General features: G+C 41.0%; 2 protein-coding genes across 2 annotated transcripts in view; both read left to right on the plus strand.

Moving 5' to 3' along the window:
- faf1 (Fas (TNFRSF6) associated factor 1) overlaps window positions 1-12,995 on the plus strand; it is a 41,458-nt gene extending 28,463 nt beyond the window's left edge. Inside the window, exons 14-19 of the mRNA XM_072437897.1 lie at window positions 189-325; window positions 412-500; window positions 3,942-4,022; window positions 4,906-4,983; window positions 7,081-7,296; window positions 12,210-12,995. Coding sequence (XP_072293998.1) covers window positions 189-325; window positions 412-500; window positions 3,942-4,022; window positions 4,906-4,983; window positions 7,081-7,296; window positions 12,210-12,293 — 685 coding nt within the window. The 3' untranslated portion in view covers window positions 12,294-12,995. The remainder of the gene's footprint in view (window positions 1-188; window positions 326-411; window positions 501-3,941; window positions 4,023-4,905; window positions 4,984-7,080; window positions 7,297-12,209) is intronic.
- Window positions 12,996-21,316: 8,321 nt separating this feature from the next.
- On the plus strand, window positions 21,317-23,628 carry dmrta2 (DMRT-like family A2). The gene is made up of 2 exons (XM_072439048.1): window positions 21,317-21,871; window positions 22,086-23,628. The coding sequence occupies exons 1-2, from the start codon at window positions 21,430-21,432 to the stop codon at window positions 22,940-22,942; spliced, it is 1,299 nt and encodes a 432-aa protein (XP_072295149.1). The 5' UTR covers window positions 21,317-21,429; the 3' UTR covers window positions 22,943-23,628.
- The last annotated feature ends 669 nt before the right edge of the window (window positions 23,629-24,297 follow it).

The following is a 24,297-nucleotide window of genomic DNA, read 5'->3' on the forward strand; positions in this document are numbered from 1 at the left end:
ATTGGTTTTAAAGTCCTTAATGCCACAAGTTGTGTGTATTTCTCTTTGCGCTTCAAATCAGAAAAGCTGTAGTATATTGCCTCTTTTTTTCCCCAAATGCCAAAGAAATGTTATAGGATATAGAAATATTCAGCTAAACAAAAAAGTGAGTAAGACCAAATACAAGTGTATTTGTTTGTGTCTTGCAGACTACTCACCATGTGCACAAGGCACTTTGGCAGTGCGGTAACACAAACTGTGCGGACATATAAGACAGACCAGTTCCCGCTGCTCCTTATAGTCATGGGAAAACGCACATCCAACGAAGTTCTAAATGTTATTCAAGGTAATTAGCCACTGCATCATTTAAACTGGTCACATCCTATCTCAACTTATTAGACAAGTTAAAATATTTTTGCTACTTTTTTGCAGGCAATACAACAGTTGATGAGCTTATGATGAGATTAATGGGCGCCATGGAAATCTTTACAGCACAACAACAAGAGGATATCAAAGATGAGGTAATATTACACTCTCTAGTCACTTTGTTTGGTCCATGTTAAGATAGAACAACTATTATTTATAAGAGACTTCCGGTTTCGGACCTAGTGTTGCACTTCACCGACATTCACTCTGCCGACATTTGCCTTAAAAATCTGTTTAAACCACAAAAAATTGAAAATGTATGGAATAAACAAGGAGGAGCTGAACAATTGAAGCTGACAGACCATAACCTTAGTGGAAAGCTGACTCTCGCACAATCTAATGATGCTACAGCTAACCTTGAAAAGACGCCCTCGGAGATTGCCCTCATGTTACGTGAAATGCAGAATGACATGGCATCATTGAGAGCTGAGATAAGGGCTAAGAGAAACAAACTTTGACAAAATAGAAGCCAATGTGGTGGGCCTGAAGGTGAAGGAAGACTGCCACTGAGGCTGAACAACGTATTTCAGACAATGCAGATGAGTTACTGGAACTGAGAGCCAAGGAGGTGAAACTTCGGGTGGAGAATAAGGCTGCGAAGAGCAAGATTCAACATTTGGAGACCAGATCCCGGAGAAACACTTTAAGACTCTAGGAGTCTCGGAGGGTGAGCAGGTGGACAACACTGAGGGCTTACTTTAGATCGTTATCCCGGAACTTATCCGGAACTGGAGTCCCACACATCACAATAGAGAAAGCACATCGTCTAGGCCAGAAAAGACGAGAAGTTCAAGTCAAGCCACAAGGCCTGTCTCCACCTTAACCAGGAGAGACACAATAAATGGATATCTTTGGAGCAAACTCCTGGCAGCAAGAAAGAAGGGTATTAAAAAAAAAAGAATGACTCAAACTGCACCAACAATCAAGGACTGGAACCAAATTTGACATTTAAAAAATGGAAAATATTATATTTGGACTTAATTTTAAAAATGACCCCATTTGACTTCTAGACTAGATGGGACTCATTTGTGCTGTAATTTTAGTTTTATTTATTTGGATGTCTTGAATTTTTGAAGTTTTCTTGCTCTCTGTGTCGTGTTCTTTGTTTTGTGTTTTATGTGTTTAAATTAACAGGAAAATTAGTCTGGAGTTTTATTTTGGGCTTAACTGTAAAAAAAAACAAAAAAAAAAAAACAATTGCTCTTTTTGTATATTACCGGTACTTGTTCTTTTTAAACCAGTTAAAGCAGCAGCTTAAATCGGTTTATTTTCAGTCCACATTTACTTCCTCCAGTGAACATAAAGCACAACATGCCAGGGCACATCGGGCAACATTGTTTCACTGTGGCTTATGCAAACGACTAGCAGTGAATACTTAACCGTCTCACTCTGTTCACATTTACTTTTCCCATTGGATGCCAACTATAGGCTTTGTAAAGGACACAGGCCACGCTGCCAGTCTTTTGATGTAAGAGTCGGTCACCTCCCAATAGCTCTTTGTTACTGTTTACTAGAGAACGAGACCATTTCTTAAAGTATTTACTCAGTCACATCAAACAAGCTCAAACTTCAGTGCACTTGGCGTTTTAATGTATTACTGCCCTGAGAAATGCTTGCTTTAGTTTCCATCAACAACATTTAAAAAGTGTATTTCAGCACCAGCCAGACTCCGTTAATGTTCCTTGACTGAAAGTATTTAACCTCCCAAAACAACTTGTACTTATTTGTGCAGAGTATCTATTTTGACACATGTCACAGAGCATCAAGTCAAATTGTTTAACATGTTGTCTATTCCAACAAAGTGACAGACGTAGCATGTGATTTGAAATGTGGCACTCCTACAGCCCGAGGCGTTCCCTTCCTCAGGAGCCTTAATGACTACTGTCACGTCAACTGTTATTTTTATTACAGTATTGCAACAGTAATCAAAGTCATAAAATAATTATATGTGACAGGCTGTAAGACAATCGGAGGGTGTGCCTGAAACAAAAAAGCTGGTTTTATATGAAAGATTATGAAAGTCGGTGGTTCAATCCCAGCCCGCAGTGCCACGTATGAACATAGTCAGGTGTGAGTGAGCACACCCATTTAAGCACTTTACAAATGTGTAAGGCATTGTAATTGCTATTATTTAAACGCATGTTTTATAGATAAAATGGAACATAAGCCATAGTTGTTTGTGAATTATAGGATAAAAACATTTCATGGTATACAATATAGACATTGATGGAATCTCCACAGCTCTTGGGCAATGCTTAAATGGATTACTGTATTCCCACGGACTTGTTTACGCCGTTGTCAGTTTTCTACTTCACCTCACAGAGAAGCTCAGACATGTACTCAAACACTGAGCCATCCCAGACATTCTTCTTTGACAGTGACTTTTGTGTGTGTCTGAAGCAGAGCAGCTGGACAGCCTTGTTTTAACCAACATCGCCCCCTCCACCGTTGCTCCTGGGTTGTGTTTAGGGCTTAGTAATCAGCTGACTGTAGTGGTCAGGTCATGCCAGTAAAGGGAAGATTAAAGGGTATCTTTTAAATAAGCTTGTCTATAACAATACATCAATAGAGCTACGGTGGCCAAGAATAATCTCTTGTGGCAATGTAGCAAGTTAAAAGTATGTTTCATATTTAAAATTATTTTGACATGTTGAATAATAAACCACAAAGATAAACTGTATTAGAATTGTTATTAAAGCTAATGCTAAAATAAAACAGCTTGTTGTGCTGACCTCTGGACACTAAATTGAAAGTTAGTCAAAACTTCTTACAGACTGCACAAACATAGCCAACATTCTGATACTCATCCAAAATATATAGATGTGAAAAAAGTCCCTTCTGTGCATGCACATGCCTTTCCCTAAATAAATCACAAGTATTATATAGTAGCCAAATCAGTTGTGTCTCGCTTATTTTGAATTATGATATAAATGCGTGACCTAAGTCGGGTCATTGAATGCAGGCACTTTTGATGTCTTTGTCCAACCTCTATTCCTTTTAATGTTTCCTTTCAGAGTTCATCCTTTAAAAGCACAAATGTATCCTTTGCTTTTTTGATTCAATACAATACAACAATACACACTGTCCTTTTGCGGCAGTCCTAGCTTTAGCTGCACCATGGTAAGCGTTCTGGTCCACACAATGAGCTTTCTTTGGCGTATCCGGCCAGACACACACAGCATGGGCCTTCACAAAATACAAAACTAATGGCTGTGCAGTGGTAACACAATGGACACTCGTATTTAGTTGTGGTCTTTGTACAACATTTTGTAGCCACAGCAGGTAGAAAGAAAAAGGCTGGCTCTCCCCTTCCCTCTGTACAAACAGGAAGAGAGCGGTGCGAATGAATGAGCGAGAGAGGGAGGGTGAAACCGAGATGAGGATGCATAAAAGAGCTCCAGTCGCCTAATGACTGCCGTAACTCAATGAATTCTGCTTTGCTACAACTCTTTCACACCTGATGTCTGTGTCTATAACCACGCACCACATTTTATTTAGGTTGGTCCACAGTTTACAGATTTCATTCTCTGTCCCAGGATGAGCGAGAGGCAAGAGAGATGGTGAAGAGGGAGCAGGATGAAGCCTACCGTTTGTCACTAGAAGCTGACCGCAAGAAGGTATTGGCAATGAAATGCACACTGAATTCATTTTGAATATCACAAAAAGGAGATTTTCTCTTTTTCTGTTTGTTTAGCCATAATGACCCCTCAATAGCTCATGTCCCAAATTAATTATTGTGTTGATGTACTGGAAAAAGAAAAAAAAAGGCTCCAAAAATGTTTTAGCTGGACAAGTAAGGCCTTGTCAAGCTGATGAGGTTGGATGCAGTTATTTTAACTTATTTCTATTTATTTATTTATGATTGTTTTATTTAAATATTTTACTGCAATCTCAAACCATCATGCTCAGTTTTAATCAAAACTGGGGCTATTGTCCATATATAAAAAAGTTAATAAAATTAAACGGATAAAAAAAGGAAACCATATAACATAATGTTATATGGTTTTGCTGCTACATTATGGTAATGTAGCAGCAAAATGTATCCCACTGTACACTGCACTATCCCTCTTTTTAATCTCAACATACAGTACATTCATATGAAGCCATTTAAGCCATCATATTTGCCCATTCCTTAATCTTTGGGGCATTTTTATTTTTCCAATGTGTTAGATTAATCCTGGCTGCCACTGAGACCCCAACCGTGATGTCCCACCTGATGTTATTGTACCTTTGTCACCCAGAGGCTGGGAAAGAGTGGCAGAGTTGTTCTTTAACTAAACCAACCAGAATAATCCAATACTGGACATTTCTTCAAACTCGTACACTGTCATATTTTTGACATTGCTCAGAAGACCCTATTTAACGTTCTTAAATGGAATCAAAAAGTCTAAGTGAATGTCTAAACCTGCTCTTCACCTTATTTCGTGCTACTTATACACCTGCGCTAAGCACGATCTCTGATCTGAGGAATCAGGCTTTTTCTGGCATTTTGTGTTTCAGCGAGAAGCCCAGGAAAGAGAAGAGGCTGAACAAGTACGTCTTGAGCGGATAAAAAAGGAACAGGAGGAGGAAAAGGAGGTGAGCTACGTACACTTCAACACACCAATTGCATGATATTTTCTAATTCAGCTTTTATTGTCACCAATACAAAGAGAAAGTTGTCTTCTCCGTTTGCTTTGGAGTAGATCTTGCTGTCACATCCGAATAATGACCCAATTAGATTGTGGTTTTGCCGTGTGGGTGAACGGACACTAAGCTATTTGAATCTTGTAATTACAGTGAGGCCCAGTACAGTATGTCACCTTCCAAACACAGTTATTGTTCACTTTAACTGCTTTGGGCCCATGTAAAACATATGCCTCATATTGAAATGGACAAAAGACTTGAGGCAATTCAGGATCATAGGCTTACCACCGGCACACTCAACCTAAGCAAACACACACATTGACTTGGAGCACAATTGTTGTATGTGAAGCGAGGGGCAAACACATGCTTCTATAGGCAGACACACTGTCACGCATATACAAAACAATTATTGTCTACAAGGATGGGCCCAATGTTGTAATATAGTCTATAGTAATACAGTGCTCAGTGATTGTTGTTTGCTCAACAGCAGAGGTCCCGGGCTGTAAGGTATTGGGTGACTGGTTTTGGTACAGGTGATTTGTCACTTCAGATAAACACACAACAACAAAGACCCAGAACAGGCTCCTTAATTATATCACTGTCTGCCACTGGCCAAAGTGTAAACTGAGTTTATTCTTGTATTTTACTCATCTAAAGGTCACACATTTTCCTTAACTAATGTTTAAAAAACTTTTATCTAAGTTATAAAGTTGTTCCCTCTTCAAAAGCATAATGGCTGTAGCTGCGTATTTAAGTAATTACTTAGTATCGTGTAATACGAGCATTTTAAGTAGGTTTTCATTCTGCAAATCAAAATATCCAAAGTGTGAGTTCACTAAGTAAGCGTTTTAGAGAAAGGCTGCTTTTTACAGTGGATTTTCTGTTGTTGAAACATACAAAGCTTTTTGTGTTTACTTACATTGACTGTGCAAGTGACAATGTGGTAACCTTGTCTATGAGTGAAATTTCAGACTCAACACAAACATGGGTTGCCACTAGAGAGCAGACGATGCAACAGGGAATGCTCGGTGTGATTTAGTGCCTTTGTGCAGGAGGGCTGAGATTAAAGCAGGGGCTGGTGGATTGGGGGTGGGGGTCGGATTGCGCAGCGTGCATGTGCCTGTTTAAGATACCATCCTCTGGGGGTCTCTGCATGCGGTGTATCTGCAGGTGTACTCTCTCCCGCTCCTCATCTGTTTGCTCTTTGTGGTTGGTGGATTCATGACGGAGGAGCAGAAGTGTGGATGCTGTGATGATGAGCCTGGCCCGAGGCAGTAGCAGACGCGTGCCTTGTGGTTTCTTTAGTGACGCCACCACTCTCGTGTTGGTGTTTGTGCTTGTGTTTGTGGTTGTCTGTCCGTCACCAAACACGCGCTCCATACTCATTTAAGTGTGTGTTAGCTGGTCCCGCGAGAACCCTTTAACTCAGTCAGCATCAGCTCTTGCACCCAAGGGAGTGCCTGGCGGTGCAGCACGCGCCCAACCCTGCCCACCCAACACCAGAAGCTGCTAATGAGCTACTGTTGTACACTCTTATGAAATATAATTGCATTAAGGTGTGTAAATAAAGCCAGGGTGTGTTGTCACAGCATATGCTCTCTGCCTGACCAAACAGGAACAACAAGGAGGCAGAAGTGGTGAGGGGCAGCAGAGAGGAGCTCCAGGGAGCAGTGAAGTGTGGCTCTATGACAGCAGAGATGATTAGCTTCATGTGTAAAGTGACTGTTTGCATTTTCTGCTCCAAGTTTCCCTCTGCCTACTTAATGTATTTACCAGTGAGTTGCTTGCTGAATTAAAGTTGGTGATCTAACCACTAGACTAGTTCAGCTGTTATCCAGTGAGTTTTACTATAATGTACAAATATTCCAGCCACAAAAGATAATATTTACATTATTGCTCAGTGTAAATCTTATGTTCTTATGTTATGTATGCTAAGTGATTGTTTCGCTGACTCGTTGGCCAACCGGGATGTAAAAGTAACACCTGTGAAAACACCTGCCACGAGCAGCTGTATGTAAAACGTGGCCTTGAGCTGATACTCTCTTTCAGGCTATTCGTTTATCGCTGGAGCAGACCCTTCCGCCAGAGCCTGATGAGGATTCAGCCGAGCAAATCAGCAAACTGCGGATCCGGACTCCGAGTGGACAGTTTGTGGAGAGGCGCTTCCTCGGCAGCTGTAAACTGCAGGTCCTTTTCGACTTCGTGGCCTCCAAAGGTTACCCCTCAGACGAGTTCAAGCTGCTCACCACCTTCCCCCGTAAAAATGTGAGTACATCACTGTATTCCTGTCAGACATGAGGGGTCATATATTTTATGGTCAAGGTCAAACAGAAGAATAGCACCAGGTTATCACAAAAGGAGGAAATACATCTAACAACTGTTTGAAGCATTCACAACTCTAATCACCCACTTTACACTTAATACCAAGTATTTTTTTTTTTTTTTTTTTATTTACTTATATGTAAATAAGTGACCTAGTGACTAATAACTGCTGGACAATATTTTATTTTTTAGTTTTTCATGTCATTATTGAAGTTCTAGCTGTGCAGTTTAGATCAACAGCTTCTCCTATTCACTTGTGCAGATGTAGAATTTGGTCAATATTAATTAGCATGGGCCCTTTGTGAATACTGTACTCTGGCTGTATTAGGATACAGTTGTCAGCACTAACAGTATATTCTCTATGGTTCTGCTGCTTTTCTCAGCCTGCCACAAACAGTTATTAGAGGGCTTGGCCACTGCGTTCGTTAGCTGTGAGCTAATGAACACCACTCGTTTAATTAGCCATGCTGCTAGAAACAAAATAGGATTTCCTTTCATCAAGCCTCGCACATGAGGAGAGGTGCTTTAAGAGGTGTATGGTGTGTGTGCGAAGGCTTGCCCAGGCACTGTGCCACGGTCGTCCATAGAGACCAGAGGGGCCCAAACGCCTCCCTCTGACACACACATTAACGCATAGCTCACACTTCATTCGTCACAATCACACACTTCAACACATGCACAAATATTTTCAGGCAAACACATGCCCCACTCACAACTTTGTCACTTAAAGGATTCACAGTTGTCTCTTTATAATCAAGAGTAAACATGTGTTTGAGACACAGATAAAGATGTGTCTGCATCGCAGATGAAATTCGGGCAAAAACAGGACGAAGGGATTAGAAGGGGAGAGAAGAGGAGAGCATAGTGAGTGCCGAACAGAGGAGATAAAAGCCTAAACAAAGAAAGATTTAATTAGAGAAACAGTCTGAAAAAGAAAAGGATTGAGAGACAAGTGAGAAAGATATTAAAATGAAGATGATGGCAGAGAATTCCAGAAAACAGAAAGAGGAGAGCTTTAGGGAAAGACAGGAGGAAAGTGGCTGAGCGGAAGTGCCAGTGCGAGGCTGTGAACACAGGCCCCTGTCTAATCCTGCAGCTCTGTGTTGTAATTAAATGAGAGGAGCAGAGGAACCCTCCATCCAGCCAGACGCTCCACTGTTGCTCTGCCAGGATCAGGGGATCCACTCTAGACCACTATTGCATTTGTAATACGCCTTTTCCTGCAGTGTAGTGTCACTCTTTTATTGTACTGTGTCAGCCTGCTTTAACTTCATCTTATTCACTGACGGCTATGGTGAGATTTGTATTTGATCAGGATTTTTGGTTTGGGGTAATCGTGAGAGGGGGAAAGGTTGTTTGAATGACTGACTTGTGAGCTGTTAAATGTTGGTTTAGGAGTGTTTGTAGATGACTAATTGATGATTTATGAAATTACATGGGAGATCAGATGTCTGCGACTCATGCGTTTACCACCTTCCTGTAGCTTTGCCAGTAAATGCCTATTAGTCTCTGTTTTTGGACAGAGTGTGTATCAGCATTTGGTATCAGTGGCTTATGTCTTCAGCTCTACAGCAGGCCTTACACTGGCATCATTTGTTTTGGGCTTAGCCGTGCTCAGGAAACTAACCCTTGCTGTGTTTCTGCAAGTTTGAGGAGTCTTTTAGTGTTTCAGTTTTTGCTTTTCTGTTTTTCTGTCTGAGTTTTAGTTAGCACAAAGTGTTTTAAGCTTGGGAATCTTTTCTCGGTTTGCTGCGATCATGTTTAGACTGTGGGTGAAGTAGATTTTTTGCTTCTAGACATGGCGGAACTCAGTGTCATATTTTGGTCTCTCTGTGATACTGTACCCTCTTTCACCTTCTCTTAATCTTTCCTCCAGCTCCAACGCTCTATAGCCCAAATAATTTTTAGGGAAAATCTGAGATGCAGGAAAAATAAACAGCCACACAGAGGAGACCGTGTGCTGGGCTCAAATAGATTTTACATCTGTGAAAGGCCTTTTCTTGTTTTGATAACTGTAGTTGGAGATGGAAGCCAGTTATTTATTATCAAAGATACATTTTATAATTGGTATTTCCACTGGGCATTTTTTTAATATTAGTTCTAAGTATTAATTTTATCCCTACTTTAGATAGAAATTACAGATGTTTCATTTGCCATTTGATGCGGTCTTGTTTTAGTATCTTCCCGACTAACTCTTGGTGAAGGTTGTAGTTATTCTCCGAGGACTCTTGCCTTTCCCTCCCTCTGTCTGATTTTCCCTCTTCTCTCGCCTCAGCTGCAATTCTCCGGCTCATTCTTCAGGTTCTCTACAATGAGAATGGCTCATTATTTATACCTTCAGTGGTCAATATAAAAACGTACTTGCTCTCTGTTTTGTTCTCATTTTCACGTTGGTTCCTCACCCCCTCCCTGTCCAGTTTGCACGGTGCTTGATCCCTTTGAAGTGGCGTATTGGGCTCAGTTCTTTTCTGTTCACGCCCCGACTCTACGTGCTGTCAACACTCCTGGCAGCGGATAATGATCTCCCACTGCTTTTGTAATTGGCCAAATAAACACTTGACAACACTAGTTTAAAACAGACAAGTTATTTGGTTTTAATTAACATAGTCAGGCCTGTAATGGCTTCATTAAAAATGCGTTATTTCAGCTGCGCGCTGATTGTGTTGGAAACGGACATCTCCAGGCGCAGTGTTTATTTTGCTTTTCTTTTCTTTCATTGCTTTAGTGTGGCCTTCCCTACAGCTATTCATCTCCAATTTAATATTAATTAAAACATTTACACTAAGTACTAATTATTTGGTTTTTAGTTTACTGAAGTCTGCTGTCCAATAATGCCAAATACATGGGGGTGATATTAGCAGAATGTTTTATGTCATACAATTTTTCAAAATGAAAGAAAGAAACTATCAAACAGTGCCTAGAAACGCCATCTGTCTTTTTGTTTGGTTCCAGTTTTAAAATTAGACTCGCTGTGGAACTCCCAGTGATTATTATGTGTCGGTCTTGAGACTCTGCTTTCAACTATTTTCAACTACAGTGTGTTTTTTATTCTGTACGTTCTGATTTTTTTTTATTTTTTTTTACTTTTAGAAAAAGCTAAAACGAAATGTATTTCCAAGCTTAGGGTCTTTCTCTTTTTAGATGACTGATACATATAAATCAATATAGTACTGACTAAAGATGAAATTAAACAGGAAAGCAGAGTGCTAGTCTGCGTCTTTCGAATGTGCTGTATGTATATATGTATGTATGTATGCACGGCAATGACTGCAGGAGAAAATGGCTTATGCTTATGCAAAGGAAAAACAACAGCTTTGTTTGTTGACAGATGCCTTCGTACTTATGGTCTGTTAATTGGATAACAATGTAAACAATCACCGATGGTGCCCGTCTCTTGTGTCAGTGTGGCATCTTGTTTCCCTACTTTCTTTTTCCGAGTCAGATGCTGCTCAGCCCCTGTCGCACTCCCCGGTGCAGATTGTGCATCGCTAGAACAGACTCCCAATGACTGTGCGCGCACACACACCTGCTCCACCCCAAAGCCTCATTTATTCTACCTGATGCCACGGTGTCACAACAGCCTGTCGGGTTCATTAGCATGGCAGCCATTGGCTTGTGCAGCGCCTGAGGTGGGAACAGGAGGCAGCAGCCCTGTGCTTTCCATAGGGATGGAATATGTTTGAGGCAAACACCATTTTCCTGTCTCTTCATGGCGCTTGGCTCCCTGCCGTGCTCCGAGGCAGTCGCCTAGGTGAGGGGTGCAAGGTTGATGTAACAGCCCCTCCCTGCTCATACCGAGCTCACAGCGACCCGCTGAGAAGTCAAGAGTTTAAATGACACGTTGAAATGAGGACGGGGACATAAAGACAGGGAGTCAAAGACCACTGGTGTGTACATGGTGTGACATTTCCAAACTCCCATGGGGCACGAGAGGTGGCTGGTGCTGATCTGTCACTGGCACCCAGTCCTAATTTACTCTGCTCTCCTGGTCTTTTCTCACCCTGCTTTTAAACCTGGAGTGCTGTAGTTAGCACAAGTTTAAATGTGTAGATTGTTCTAATTAAACACGGCCATCAGAAGCTCTGTCTTTCTTTCTCACTCCATTTTAATGGTCATCTAAGGAAAACAATACAATAGATTTTTATTAATAATTTTTATACTGCACTAAAATAAAATGGTTAATTATATTGTGGGACACACAATAAATCTGTATGCGTTGGTTTTCTGTGGACATATCACTTTCCTTGTTGTGAGGGAAATGAGTTTGGCCTTTAGCTTGCACTCTGACCTTTACAGCAGGTACTGGGGAGGTTAATTATCCTGCGGTGCGCTCTAATCAGAGGGCTGAGCAGCCGTCATAGATAAGCCCTGCACAGGCTCAGTGTCACACAGCAGCTTCTGCCCAGGTGTGAGGCGGCCCCTGTAACACAAGCCTGCTCTGATTAGCTCACATAAGCTCAGGGGCCCACTACAGCGCTGGCTGCTACAGCCAAAGACACGGATTGTCCTGTTTTGAAAAAACATGGGTCAGAAGACCTAAATGTTGGCTAACGCAATCAGCAATGTGGGTGGTACTGCATTATTCCTGTGCTTTTAGCAATAGTTCAGCTTTTGTGTCACATCGTGAATGTTTCCATTCCCAGGGCCCATTAGCTAATAACTAGAGAGAAAAACAATAAACTGATAGGGATAATAATAATAATATTATATTTTCTTTCAGCCAAGATGTTGCAACATGTTTGTAAGAAAGAAATAGTGCAAGCTTTGAATTGTAGAATCTTGAATGGCAATTTCAAAATGCCTTTTATCACGTCTGATTGTGTTTAGTATTTATTCATCCTTGTTTGTTGTTACAGATTACGCAGTTAGACCCTGCCTCGACACTGATGGAGGCCAAGTTGTTTCCACAGGAGACACTGTTTCTGGAGGCTAAAGAGTAGGACAGAGACACTGGACTGGACTGGCTCCACACACAGTCACTGAGCATGGGCCCTGCCACTCTCTCTCTCTCCTACACTCACCCAAAGACCCACCTCGCATCGGCATGCACATCCAGTGACAAAGTGCAAAGAAGCTTGCCCTGGGTCTGGCCATGCTACAGGACCGAGTGGAGCAGCGGCAGTACCACAAGCACACAGCCAAACACTTAACTTCCCCAATCTCTTCTATCCCCCTCAACTCACATTAAATGACAACCTTACGATGGTAACCGGAGCACAGTGCAGCATTGAGAGATTGAGTGGACTTTTTGTTGTCATAATAGAAAAATAATTCAAGGCTGCTTTTATAAAAACTTGTTTTTTGTGTTGGAAATTTACAAAATGCTAAATAAAAATGAATAAAATAAGAAGAGACGCTGTACAACAGAGTTTAAGTCTCTTCTGCCCTTGTGTTAAAGGTTTTGATCTTTTCCAACATTCACTTTCCAGCCCACATCCTTCTGTCCCTGTTTGCCATAAAGAAAATCCTGGTGTGGATTCTGCAGCTCTGGACCGCACTGTCTTGGTTTGATCATCAGCTTCTCCAAAAACTATTTGTTCTGTTTTCATTTTCTCTAATTCTTTTGATCCTTTTTAAGTTTGATGCTGTATTAGTTTTAGTTGGATTTACATTATATAAAGTATATGAATATTGACATCAAACTGTGTTGCCCCCAAATCTTTTCAAACACTTGGCACTGCCTATTAGTTTGTTTGACATTTCTTGACTGACTGGAGGTATGTTTTTTGTGGATTAAAGGAAAAATAATTATAAATAACAAATATTAGTTTAATTTTTATTAATGTATAACTAACTTAATTTCTCTGTCCAGGCAGTATTTTTGAATATAAAAGTAGGTTTTCTTGTCACATCTGCCTGTTCACGCAGACCTTTTACACGCTCCTTTTACTTCTCTTAACTAATTAATGCCTTAAGTCTCTCCTTCACACACCACCTGCTATTATCCACCAAACAACAGCTCAGCTCTAGTCTTCACAGAGATCACAGGGCTTAAACCTCCATCTGTAGCACGGCTCCTCTGTCAACTACAGGCAAAGTTTAAACCTGGGGCACAGACGACTCCTACAGAAAGGGTGATTTTTTTTTGTTCAAAATGCAATAGATTTTAAATGAATTTTTGGGCCAAAAATAACCTTCCAAAGACTTGATGTAAATGTTACTAAACAAATGATTATTCAAGCTATTTGTTTTCTTATCTTAAATATTTGCAGACAGCATTTTTTTTTTTTTTTTCCTTTTTAATGAAATTGTAGAGTACCTTGGTGTAATTGTTTTGTTTTTTCATGGTAAAGTAAACGCTTTTGGGATTTTTTTATTTTATTTTTCCCACAGAAGCAGAAGTTCAGAAACGGCAAGAATAATCAAGACCAATTCAAACGAATCTGTCCGACAGCTTGGTCATGCGATCCTTCATAGATTTTTATAGATATGTGTGCTGCCCAGTGGTCGAGTGGTGACACTTTAACCACTCAAACTCTGGGCAGCACACATGCCAGGCTCCACGTGCAGCCGGCTGCAGTGTTGTGAGTTTGAATCCCGGCTCTTTCAGTTTACTGCATGTCCTCCCTTCTCTCTAATCCCCATCTCACGCTAAGCTGTCCTGTTTAATAAAGCCTGTGAGCCAAAAAAGATTTTATAGATATGTGCAAAGGTCGTTCTTGTGCAGTTATATCCTTATATAACATTCAATTAATAGTTTGTAACATTCAAATAATACTGTGCAAACTGAGTCAGAAAAGCCTTTAAAATAAAGAGTTTGTATTCGTCATTATCAACCATTAACTAATTGCTAATTATTTGCAAGCCAGCATATGGGTCTGAACTACAATATTAAGTTAATAAAATAACATTTCAGTGCCAGTTAAAGGGCTGAATTTCTACTTTACTTGGAAGAAGGGAAATGTGTCAAACATGTTCCTTGAGTAAAAAGTATAGCAAACCTGTGTATACACGATTTTCCTGCAAGTTACATTTTCTATTTGATTGTCGTGTAAACAGTTGTTCTTTTTCAGCATTTTTCAGACAACCTTATCATTCATTCTTGTTTTGTGTGAGCAGAACCTTCTTAAAGCTGAACTTGAGGGCAGATGTGAAATGTTAAATGTGGGGTCAGATGCTGTGTACAGTTCTTTGGTACAGACCTGCAGCTCCAGGCGAGGGTGAGACCAGCAGACAGGTGCATCTCCTGTCACATCTCATCTCCTTTAGGCCTCATTGAACATAGTGCAGCTCCTCTCAAGTGTGACATTACAGTTTCTTCCACTCTGCTTATCTAACTTTATGCGCTCAGGCTTGTTCTGTGACAGTAATGCAGTTGGAAACGCCCACGATACACAATCACATTTCACACTTTTTAATGTGTTTTGACCTGGTGTTTGGTTCACATAGAGAAGGCCACATATTTTCAAACTGCAACATCATCTGACTAGTGTAAAAGATATACTGTGTGTAAATTAGTTTAATTAAAAGTTGCCTTTTGATATACTATATCACTCAGTGGTGGAAGAAGTACTCAAGTAAAGTAAAAAGTACAGCTACACAGGCGAATTAAATACTAAAGTAAAAGCATCCCAATAAATTATTGGCTTAATTAAAGTGTATAAAACATGTTTAAAAATGTTCTTTTTGAGATATCTAAAACTATTTAACATACATTTTTGATCTATTATAGAGTCAAAATAAGAATTCTGCTGATTTTTGGTCAACAAAAATGACTCAATTTATATTCAAAGCCTTCAATTCATAGCTTCAGGAAATGTATCCATAAACATGCTAAACAACCTTCAGCCAATTTTGACGGTCATAAAACATTTAAAATGCCTTATAAATCAAGTTAAAAGTAATAGTGCAGTAGAAAACAGATATATACCTGCTCTCAAATGTGGAGCGGTAAAGGTAAAAATGAAAATGACAGGTTTGACCACACATTTCACTAACTAGTTAAGATGATTATATTTAAGATATGACAAAAAAAAATGTCTACTTTTCCCCATTTTGACAATTTTGGTGAAGTTTATAAAGATACTTCCTTGAGCAGCAGATGTGACATGGGTAGAGGTAATTCATAACTGTTACCTATAGCAACCACACTGTAAACAAGGGCCAAAATCGATACACCGGTAAAATACATAATTGTTAATTTGACAAAAAGCTTAATATGTAACACCTTTATTTTGTGGAATTATGTGGGAAAATTCTGTCCGTTGCGTGTCACTTATTGATGACATAGATAAAGGGATTCGACTACTTCTTGCCATTTTCAACTTTTATTTTTCACATTTTCTTCACAATCTCCCACTGTTGATTTAAAACTATAATAAATATTTCCCCCGGACCGGTCCACCAAAGAAAACAATGATTAGAAAAAGTTGAGAACATGCACTTTAAAATGCACATACCTTTACTTTCCACCACTGATTCTTCTACTTGTTACTCAAAAGCTGAAGCATATAATTTGTTTACATCAAAATCCTAAGTACTAAGTAGTTTTTTTTAAAGTGAGTACTTTCCACCAGATATTCCGCATGCGTCACCAGCTGGATGTCTTAATCAGCAGTGGACCTGTGATGTGTCAGAGGAGGATGAGAAAGTGTTTGTGTGCTAATGAGCTTACTGCGTCTCCTCTCACACAGATCCACAGATCCAGTGGCAGGGCATCAGGTTTTTCTGTCTTGATTCTTTGATGACAAAAGAAAAAGGCGTCCATGATGTTTAACCAGCTCCCGCCGGGGTCAAGAATGCAGCCCGCTGAATTCCTGATGCCGTCCTCCCTCCTTTTGAAGTGTAGGCAGCTCCACTATAGCATCTCCTGCAGCATCCCCGGACTGCGCTAACCTGGAGGGTCAGCCCGAGTTTACTTTCTCAGAGTGCCCAAAGAAACAGAATCTAGGAGGCTTAAAACTGTTGGGATGCGTACAATGGCAGGCCACTTTCTCTCAGGCTGCAGACCATTCACACTGCTGTTTGTTAGTGAGACAATAGTGACTTTTAATCAGGGTAAAACACTATTTGGCCTTCTGCGTACAGTGTTGCATAGAATCTTTCATTTAATTGGACCCATAAAACGGTAGTGCAAATTTGGGACATTTTGTTAACTTTTATTTACACAAAATTCCTGTACAACTAGAATTATAGTCAGTGGTCTGGATTGTAAAACATGGCCAACTTTTTCTTGAAGCCAATAAGGACACACTGCCAGATGGGCAGAACATCAATTAGTTGAGAAAATATGTTTAAAAAAATATTATTATTATTATTATTTATTTGTATTATAATATATTATGGCTAAGCTGCCAGTGGAGCTGATGGTGCAGTTTTACACGGCCATCGTTGAGTCCATCCTCACCTCCTCCATCATCGTGTGGTACGCTGGAGCCACAGCCAGGGACAAACAGAGACTACAGCAAATTGTGCCTCTGCTGAGAAGATGATCAGCTGCAGACTTCCATCTCTGCAGGACCTGTACGTCTCCAGGACTCTGGGATGAGCAGGTCGGATCACAGCCGACCCTTCACACCCTGGACACGGACTATTGGAGCCACTCCCCTCAGGCAGGAGGCTACGGTCCATCCGGACCAGATCCTCCCGCCACAATAACAGTTTTATTCCCTCTGCCGTTGGACTCATGAACACTCTTAACATCTGTCACTTTAACTACAATTTAATCAATCAGTCACTGCACTGTTCTTTCTGCACTACATATGTAAATTTAATTGTAAATTTTGTGCACAAAGTAAGCCTATTTTTATCTTATAGTAAATTATACTAAATTGTTTTTCTTCAATGCTTGAGATTTTTGGTTCTATATCTTGTTTTAATTAATGTTCATCGTTGTATGTGCCGAATCACCAAAGCAAGTTCCTGTGTTTGTGATTTTTCTTCATTGAAAATGGCAGTAAACCTTTTCTGATTCTGATTCTAATGATAATAATATTAATAATCATAATAATAATCATAATCATCATAATAATAATAATCATCATCATCATCATCATCATTTTTGGACATATCTTAGCAGAATATGACAACAAGAAATCCTTGAAGGCCAAATTTAAACCAGTGAAGCAAAGGATGTAAAAATAATTCCCGCAAATATATATTAACAAAAACAAATTAAAAAAAAAACTTTACTTATACTTTAATACGTTTGAAGTGAGTACAGGCCGTTATTGACACGGGCTTTGAAGAGAATTTGTAGAAACAAAATGAGCACAACATCATTTCATTGTTCGCAAATTGTATTTTAATTGGCCTTGGCCTTATATTTGCGCAATTAAATCCTAAACTGGCATTAATTTCTCCCTATTTTCGTTTTCCATACTGTCACCAAACCAATCTTTAAGCGTAAAGTCCAACAAGCCATGCTCAGTTTAGCACCTTGTAATTAACACAAAAAGGGGGGAGAAGGTATAAAAAAAATCTGTTTTGTCCGTTCGTCTAATTGTTAAAAAAAGAGTCTGAAATCTAGGCCTGATTATTGATATAACTTTAGCAGAGCTGTAAGCATTTGGTTTATTTGTCTTTTTGCTCTGTATAGTCCTTCTAAGACCTGTGCCTTCTAAAACCTGTGGCATTAGGATTATGAGCAGCATGGGATGGGCCCGAAGCAATAAATGGGCCAGTGGGGTTCTGAATGGGCGCAGAGGCGTGATGAAGGGGAGTAATTACTGCTTCATATTAATTGTGTTTTTCCCCTTTCTAAGTCATACACACTCGGGCAGTGAGGCAGAGCCATGATGGCGGTGACATCTAGGAGGGCCAAGTCTTTGTACAGAACACTTCAAGTTTCAAAAACAAGGCCAATTGAAGCGGCCGAGCTCAAAGCCGGAGCTATTGTGGGCGAACACATTGAGTTTTGATTGAGGACAATGGTGTTTCTCAAATTTCTCGCAAAAAGAAAGCCATACTCCATCTGTGATCTCAATGAGCGCCTATTCATGAGCTTGCTTCTTTTTTGCGCCTTTCGTTTGCTGGAGAAAAGGAGGCAGATGTGGAGGGGTAGATTTGGGCAGAGAGCGTTTTAATTGGCTGCGCGGTGTGTAGGTCTGTATCTGCACACAAACGCGTTCACATTGGGTTTAGGGCCGTGCAGAAGGAGAGCGAGGCATCCCAATAATCTGGCCGTGTTGATGAATACTTGTAGCCCATTCAGTTAACAAAGATAATCCCTGCCAACGTACCTCGGGGGCAAAGAAACGGTATTTTTAGTTTGTTTGTGAGACAGAGACGCGGAGAGCTGGCCAACACCGGCTTTAGCAGGGAGCCCTGTCACATCTTTAAAACATTCACGTCGTTTCAGGGTTACCCCCAATTTACAAACAGGATAGTTTATAAATGAATTAGGCTCCTTAGACACACACACATTTACCCTGCAGCTTTTGCTTTTGCTAGCCCTAAATTATTATAGTGCGTTTCAAACTTTACCTATCAACCATGCTATGTGCAGTGATACAGGCTACAGCCTATAAAATACTATTTTCTGTCTACATTTTATTGAATATACTATGCTGTGCAATAAGCCATGTGATTCTTTTGCCTTAAAATAATGCCAAACCTTTTATTCTCTCTCCTCAGTGTGAAGTGGCCTTGATGCGCCCGTCAAGCGTGTAAATGTGCTTTTGCTCCTCAAAATGCTACTCTAACCTGTGGCTCTGCGGCGGGAGAGCGCGGGAGGGGACCGGGCTCCGGCGGGCTTCAGGCTGCTGCAGGCGGGCTTCATGTGGCTGCAGGCGGGGCTGAGACAGTGGGAGAGGCCGCTGTGGCGCACTGGGGCTTCAGGGCAGCGGAAACATGCGGCTACATATGTAGGGTCAAGCATGGCCATTGTTGTCCTCTTTAAAGGGTGTAAAAACTCACTGGTCTGTAGCCGCCATCAAAGGAATCAAAGCAACTCATAGTTTTTTGAAGCATATAGGCCTAATGAAGTGCGTAAAAGAATGTTGGGTTCACGTGCGCACAGTCACGGTTGATTGCGCGTGCACCGTTTTAATTGGTTCCTGGGAATAATGCATGGGGAATAGGAAGTGTATATAGCCCTTTTCCAATTAATGATGAGGAATCAGTGCTGCCTTATTTATGATCTGTATTTAATTTCCTTCTTTGATCTGTCAGCCATGGGTTTGTTTTAATAGAACAAAGATTCAACTAAATGTGAGGAGAGAAGTGATGCTGTGTTTTTAATTAACTGTAGTCTTCCTTTCTTTACTTTGGCTCTATACCTGCGCTCCACAAACACAATCAAAATGTCTCCTGTAATGAAAGAGGAGTGCGCCTGACTCAAGTGCAGGGAGACGCACGTATGTTTGTAACCAGCACTTTGTCATGGGTTTCACTCGCACGAGACGTCCGCTTTTGCTCGTAATTACTCTGAATGTCAAAAGATGTAGTTTTAATATCGCGTCTTTTAGCTGGTTGTCGAGGTAATTAAGGTGCGGATGACAGCGGCGAGGGAAACAGATGGCATTTGCTTCCAGTGATTGAGAAAGTAAACAATGAGTCTGGGAGGAGAGAGGACGGCTGCACGCGCCCACTGCCGCGGTGCGTGCGAGCGAGAGCCGCCCCAGGTCCCTGTCCATCAGCATGGACACTCACACACGGGTTAAAATCAATGAAATGTAATGAGTGGCTTTATTATTATTATTATTATTATTATTATTATTACTATTATTAATAATAATAATAATAATAATAATAATAATAATGATAATGATTATTATTATTATTATATGTTATTATCTATAATTGTATAATAGCCTAGGATATAAAGCCTAAAAAGGCCTAGGTATAAATTATAATATGATCATAAATACGATCAAACGTGTATTACAATGTAGAAAAAAACCTTCTTAAATATAAATATATTATAAATGTATTTAGAGCACAAGAAAAAAGGGTGAAAAAAATGAAATTGTAGCCAACAATTTGGGCTAATGTTGACACTGCATTTTAAAAGGTTATTTTTCAAAAAAACATCAAGCGTGAATTTGCACAGTTGACCAAATAAAACTATCACGGCATAAGAAAAAATAAAACGTAACACATTATTATTTACGCGTACGGAAATAAAGTTACGTTGGTCTGTTTGTTAAAAAAATGTTTTATTGTAGCTGTCTGTTGAATGCGGTGTGCGTTAGGGTGTAAATACAAGTCTAAATAAATCAGAAATATAATTTAAGATAACTTCAATAAAAGTTCCAGTATCGTTTAGTTCCACAATGCACTAAACAAAAAGCAGAAAAGAGTGTCACTATTGCTTCTTGCGCGGATGGTTCTGAGCCGCAATCCGCTCACAAAACAACAAAAGGAGTAATACTTACCTTCACGATGTTTTCATGCACATACAGCATAATATGGAAAATCGTTGTTTTTGTGAGTTCATAAAGTATTTTAAAAAACGAGGCTATAATTCATCATATTTCATCTGTTCTAAAGAAACTGTCCAGTTTGGGACAACACATTTATGCCAAAGTGTGAATTTAAGATAAAGAAAAGTCCCTATTATATATATTTTAGAAATGGGCTACTGAGCATCGGTTTGAGCTTTCAGGGACCTCCCTTCACAATCTTAACACTTGATATTTGGAGGAGAACTCAGGTGGACACAGTAGAAATAGACAAGCCAATCAGGTGGCTCCATTTCGTCGGCCAATGACAGACGCCACATTGTTGTCAAATTTGTGTAATGAAAACGTAGCAGCAACAATAGAGAGGGAGCAGGGGATCTGTATCCACTCACAATCTCTGGAGGAAGTTAGTGTCTCAGGCTGCACCGTGTAACAACCTCAGCACCTCACGGACACTTCAAACTTCACTTGAAGAAGGAGAAGCTGCTCCTCGGTCCGACTCTGGCTCAGTGCGGATCCTCTGCGGCTACAGCGCGCACGCACAACAGGCTGCTCTTTTTGGACACTTTCTGATTTGATCGATCACAACATTTTCAACAGTTCGAACAAACCCGCTCTGTCATGACCAGCGCGGTGCAGATGTGAGCCCTTCGCCAACTCACAACTTATACTCTCTACCTCTGCTCTTTAGTGCGTTAACTTCATAGTCCGACTTAATCGAGAGACGCCAGCCATGGATTTGAGACAGGAGCTCCCCACAGTCTCCTCTGCTTCACAGGTGCATCCTGGGGTGACCTCCATCCCAGTGTCCATGGCCAGCAGCCTGCTGCGTGGCCCCCCGCTTCTGCTGCGCGCAGCGGACAAATACCCGCGCACTCCAAAGTGCGCACGCTGCCGGAACCACGGCGTGGTGTCCGCCCTGAAGGGCCACAAACGCTACTGCCGCTGGAAAGATTGTATGTGTGCCAAGTGCACGCTGATTGCGGAGCGGCAGCGCGTTATGGCGGCACAGGTGGCCCTGAGGCGGCAGCAGGCGCAGGAGGAGAACGAGGCCAGAGAGCTACAGCTGCTCTACGGCACCGCGGAAGGACTCGCGCTCGCCGCAGCAAATGGCATTATCCCTCCGCGACCAAATTACGAGGTGTTCAGCTCTGTGACCAGCGAAAGCAACTCAGGTAATTATATCACCTGATTATATCACCCTCTCCGCAACAGTTCAATAGCCCTTACAATTGAATGTCACAGGACGAGGTTGGTTATTATTTTTGTAGACATGGGCCTTTACATGTAGGTTTAACTATGAAGCATTCAGACACAGCCTTTCATCTTAATGTGATGTCTTGTAAATGTCTCCAATCCGCTTCAATTTGTTCTTCTTTGACGTTTCAGAATCAAGTCTTCAGAAGTATGAACTTTTCCAGAAGAGCCATCTCTCTGCTCCTTCCACTCCATCGCAGAGCGGGGGCAAAGGCACGTGCCCTGACAATGACCCTGTGCCAGGTATGTCGTCTCCGGATGGCCACCACGTGGGCTCAGGCTCAGAGAACGGGGACAGTGAGTCTCTGATTAGTTCACCCGTGTCCAAACCGGTGAAAGATGCCGAGGACACCGCCGGCTCCATCAGCTCCTTGGGCTCCGACTCTGGCTCTGACACGGACAAGGACGAGCACGAGCCATCTGCGTCTGCAGCCTCGCGCCACATGAACGCGATTGACATCTTGACGCGCGTGTTTCCAAGCCATAAGCGCAGCGTACTCGAGCTGGTCTTGCAGGGTTGTGGCCGAGATGTGGTGCAAGCAATCGAGCAGATCCTCAACAACAAGACGGGCTCCGACGAGTCATGGGCAGCGGAGAAAGGTCTGCAGAGCGCGCAGCCTCCTCAGTCCTCTGCTGCACCCACCGCACCCACCAGACCCATGCTGCCCGGTGCCATGACTCTCAGTACGCGCTCGGCCTTTTCCCCACTTCAACCCAACGCGCCGCATTTTGGCGCTGACCCCAGCACGTACACGCTCGGTGCGCCTCTGGGACTCAACCCGCTGCGCCTCGCGTACTCCGCGCACAGCCGCGGGCTTGCCTTTATGACCCCCTACTCCACCACAGGGCTTGTGCCCACCCTTGGTTTCAGACCTCCCATGGACTATGCTTTCAGTGACCTGATCAGAGACAGGACGGTATTACACAAGGAGCAGGGCTACAGCGGCCTGTACGGCCCTCTGGTCAACAACACACCGGACAAACAGTGACGGGCCTGACGCGCCTCATTGACACTTGTCATGTGAACTGTAGTGTTAAATGCTCTGGAACCGTGTGTGATGTGTATTTACCATGACTATTGTAAATAATAGGATTATCCGCCTGATAGTCACCTTGTCCAATTGGACAAACTCTCCTTACTGATATAATTTTGTTTTGTTAGTTATTTCTGAAAGATATTCCATCTCAGCACATTTGTCAATAAAATCTGAATGAGGCCAAATCCTGCAAGCTGGCGAAGTGAAGAGTAAACACCATAAGCCACTCAGAGGCGATGCATTTATTACAGTTTTCTTGTGAATCTGCAGGATTTATCGTTCATTTGAACATTCCCTTCTCTCTGAATGTGGCTTAAGTTATTATTAAACGTGTAGCTCCCGAATGTTAACCCTATAAGAGACTGCTGTTGTATAACGAAAATAATGATGTGACTGGCTGCCATTTCCCCGTTTTATTTCATTTGTTTTTTTTTTTACTTTTTTTTTCAAATGCTTGACTGTATTCTATAGCTTATATAATAGATTTGCTAAACGGAAATGCTCTGGCTTTTTCGTATGTCGTTGGGTCATTTTAAAATGTTGTGACAAAGTGCTGAATGCTGTCTGTACTCTTCAGATGTCGAAAGCTTTGCTGTCACATTGTATTAAATCAGAAAAATAAATGTTATTTTAAAACGTTTTTTGGCTATTTTATTCCTTTATTTGTTCCCACAAACACACGTTACACAAACTGATAGGCTTAACAATAGTAGGCTAATAAAATAATATGTTGCCTATTTTTTCTCTAAAGTCTGCATTCACTTTCTTATGTCAGTAAGCGTATAGCGGCAGCACTAAATTATGAGTTTAAACGCTCTTTTTTATTGCACAAATTGAAATATCTCCCAGAGCTCAATAAGGTGCGGAGCGGGGGAAATTAATGTTATTGTTTTACCCTATTATCCTTATTAAATGAATTAATAATACAATTAATAGGCCTAATTAATATGATGAATGGTACGTAAAAATAAAATATGAATATATGCTAGACAAATTAATGAACATGTTTTTCTTGTTCTAAAAATGCAAAAAAATAAAAAGTAAAAAGATACAAATAACAGGCCTATTTTTCTCCCTTGTGGAACCACTCGTTTCGAGGTTAAAGTATGAATATTTTTGTCATTAGTTTGCATGTTCACCCAAGCATTACGGTTCGTTTGTTTTATATGATTCATTTTCAGATGAAACCGTCATATTGTGGAGTTCATTTTTATTATATTTTCCACACTGTGTAATGCTCAGATAAACAACATCCCTCTTGCGTTTGACAGAATATCTTAACTATTCATGTCCATCAAAAAGCTGTA

This window comes from Eucyclogobius newberryi, unplaced genomic scaffold, assembly GCF_026437365.1.
Source record: "Eucyclogobius newberryi isolate DKJ021-1_F unplaced genomic scaffold, fEucNew1.0.hap1 SCAF_9, whole genome shotgun sequence".
Taxonomy (NCBI): domain Eukaryota; kingdom Metazoa; phylum Chordata; class Actinopteri; order Gobiiformes; family Gobiidae; genus Eucyclogobius; species Eucyclogobius newberryi.

Bases quoted from the DNA above. Each gene is read 5' to 3' on its own strand.
- dmrta2 (XM_072439048.1), top strand. From the start codon at position 21,430: ATGGATTTGAGACAGGAGCTCCCCACAGTCTCCTCTGCTTCACAGGTG. The intron at 21,872-22,085 runs GTAATTATATCA...TTGACGTTTCAG, and splicing joins GACCAGCGAAAGCAACTCAG to AATCAAGTCTTCAGAAGTAT.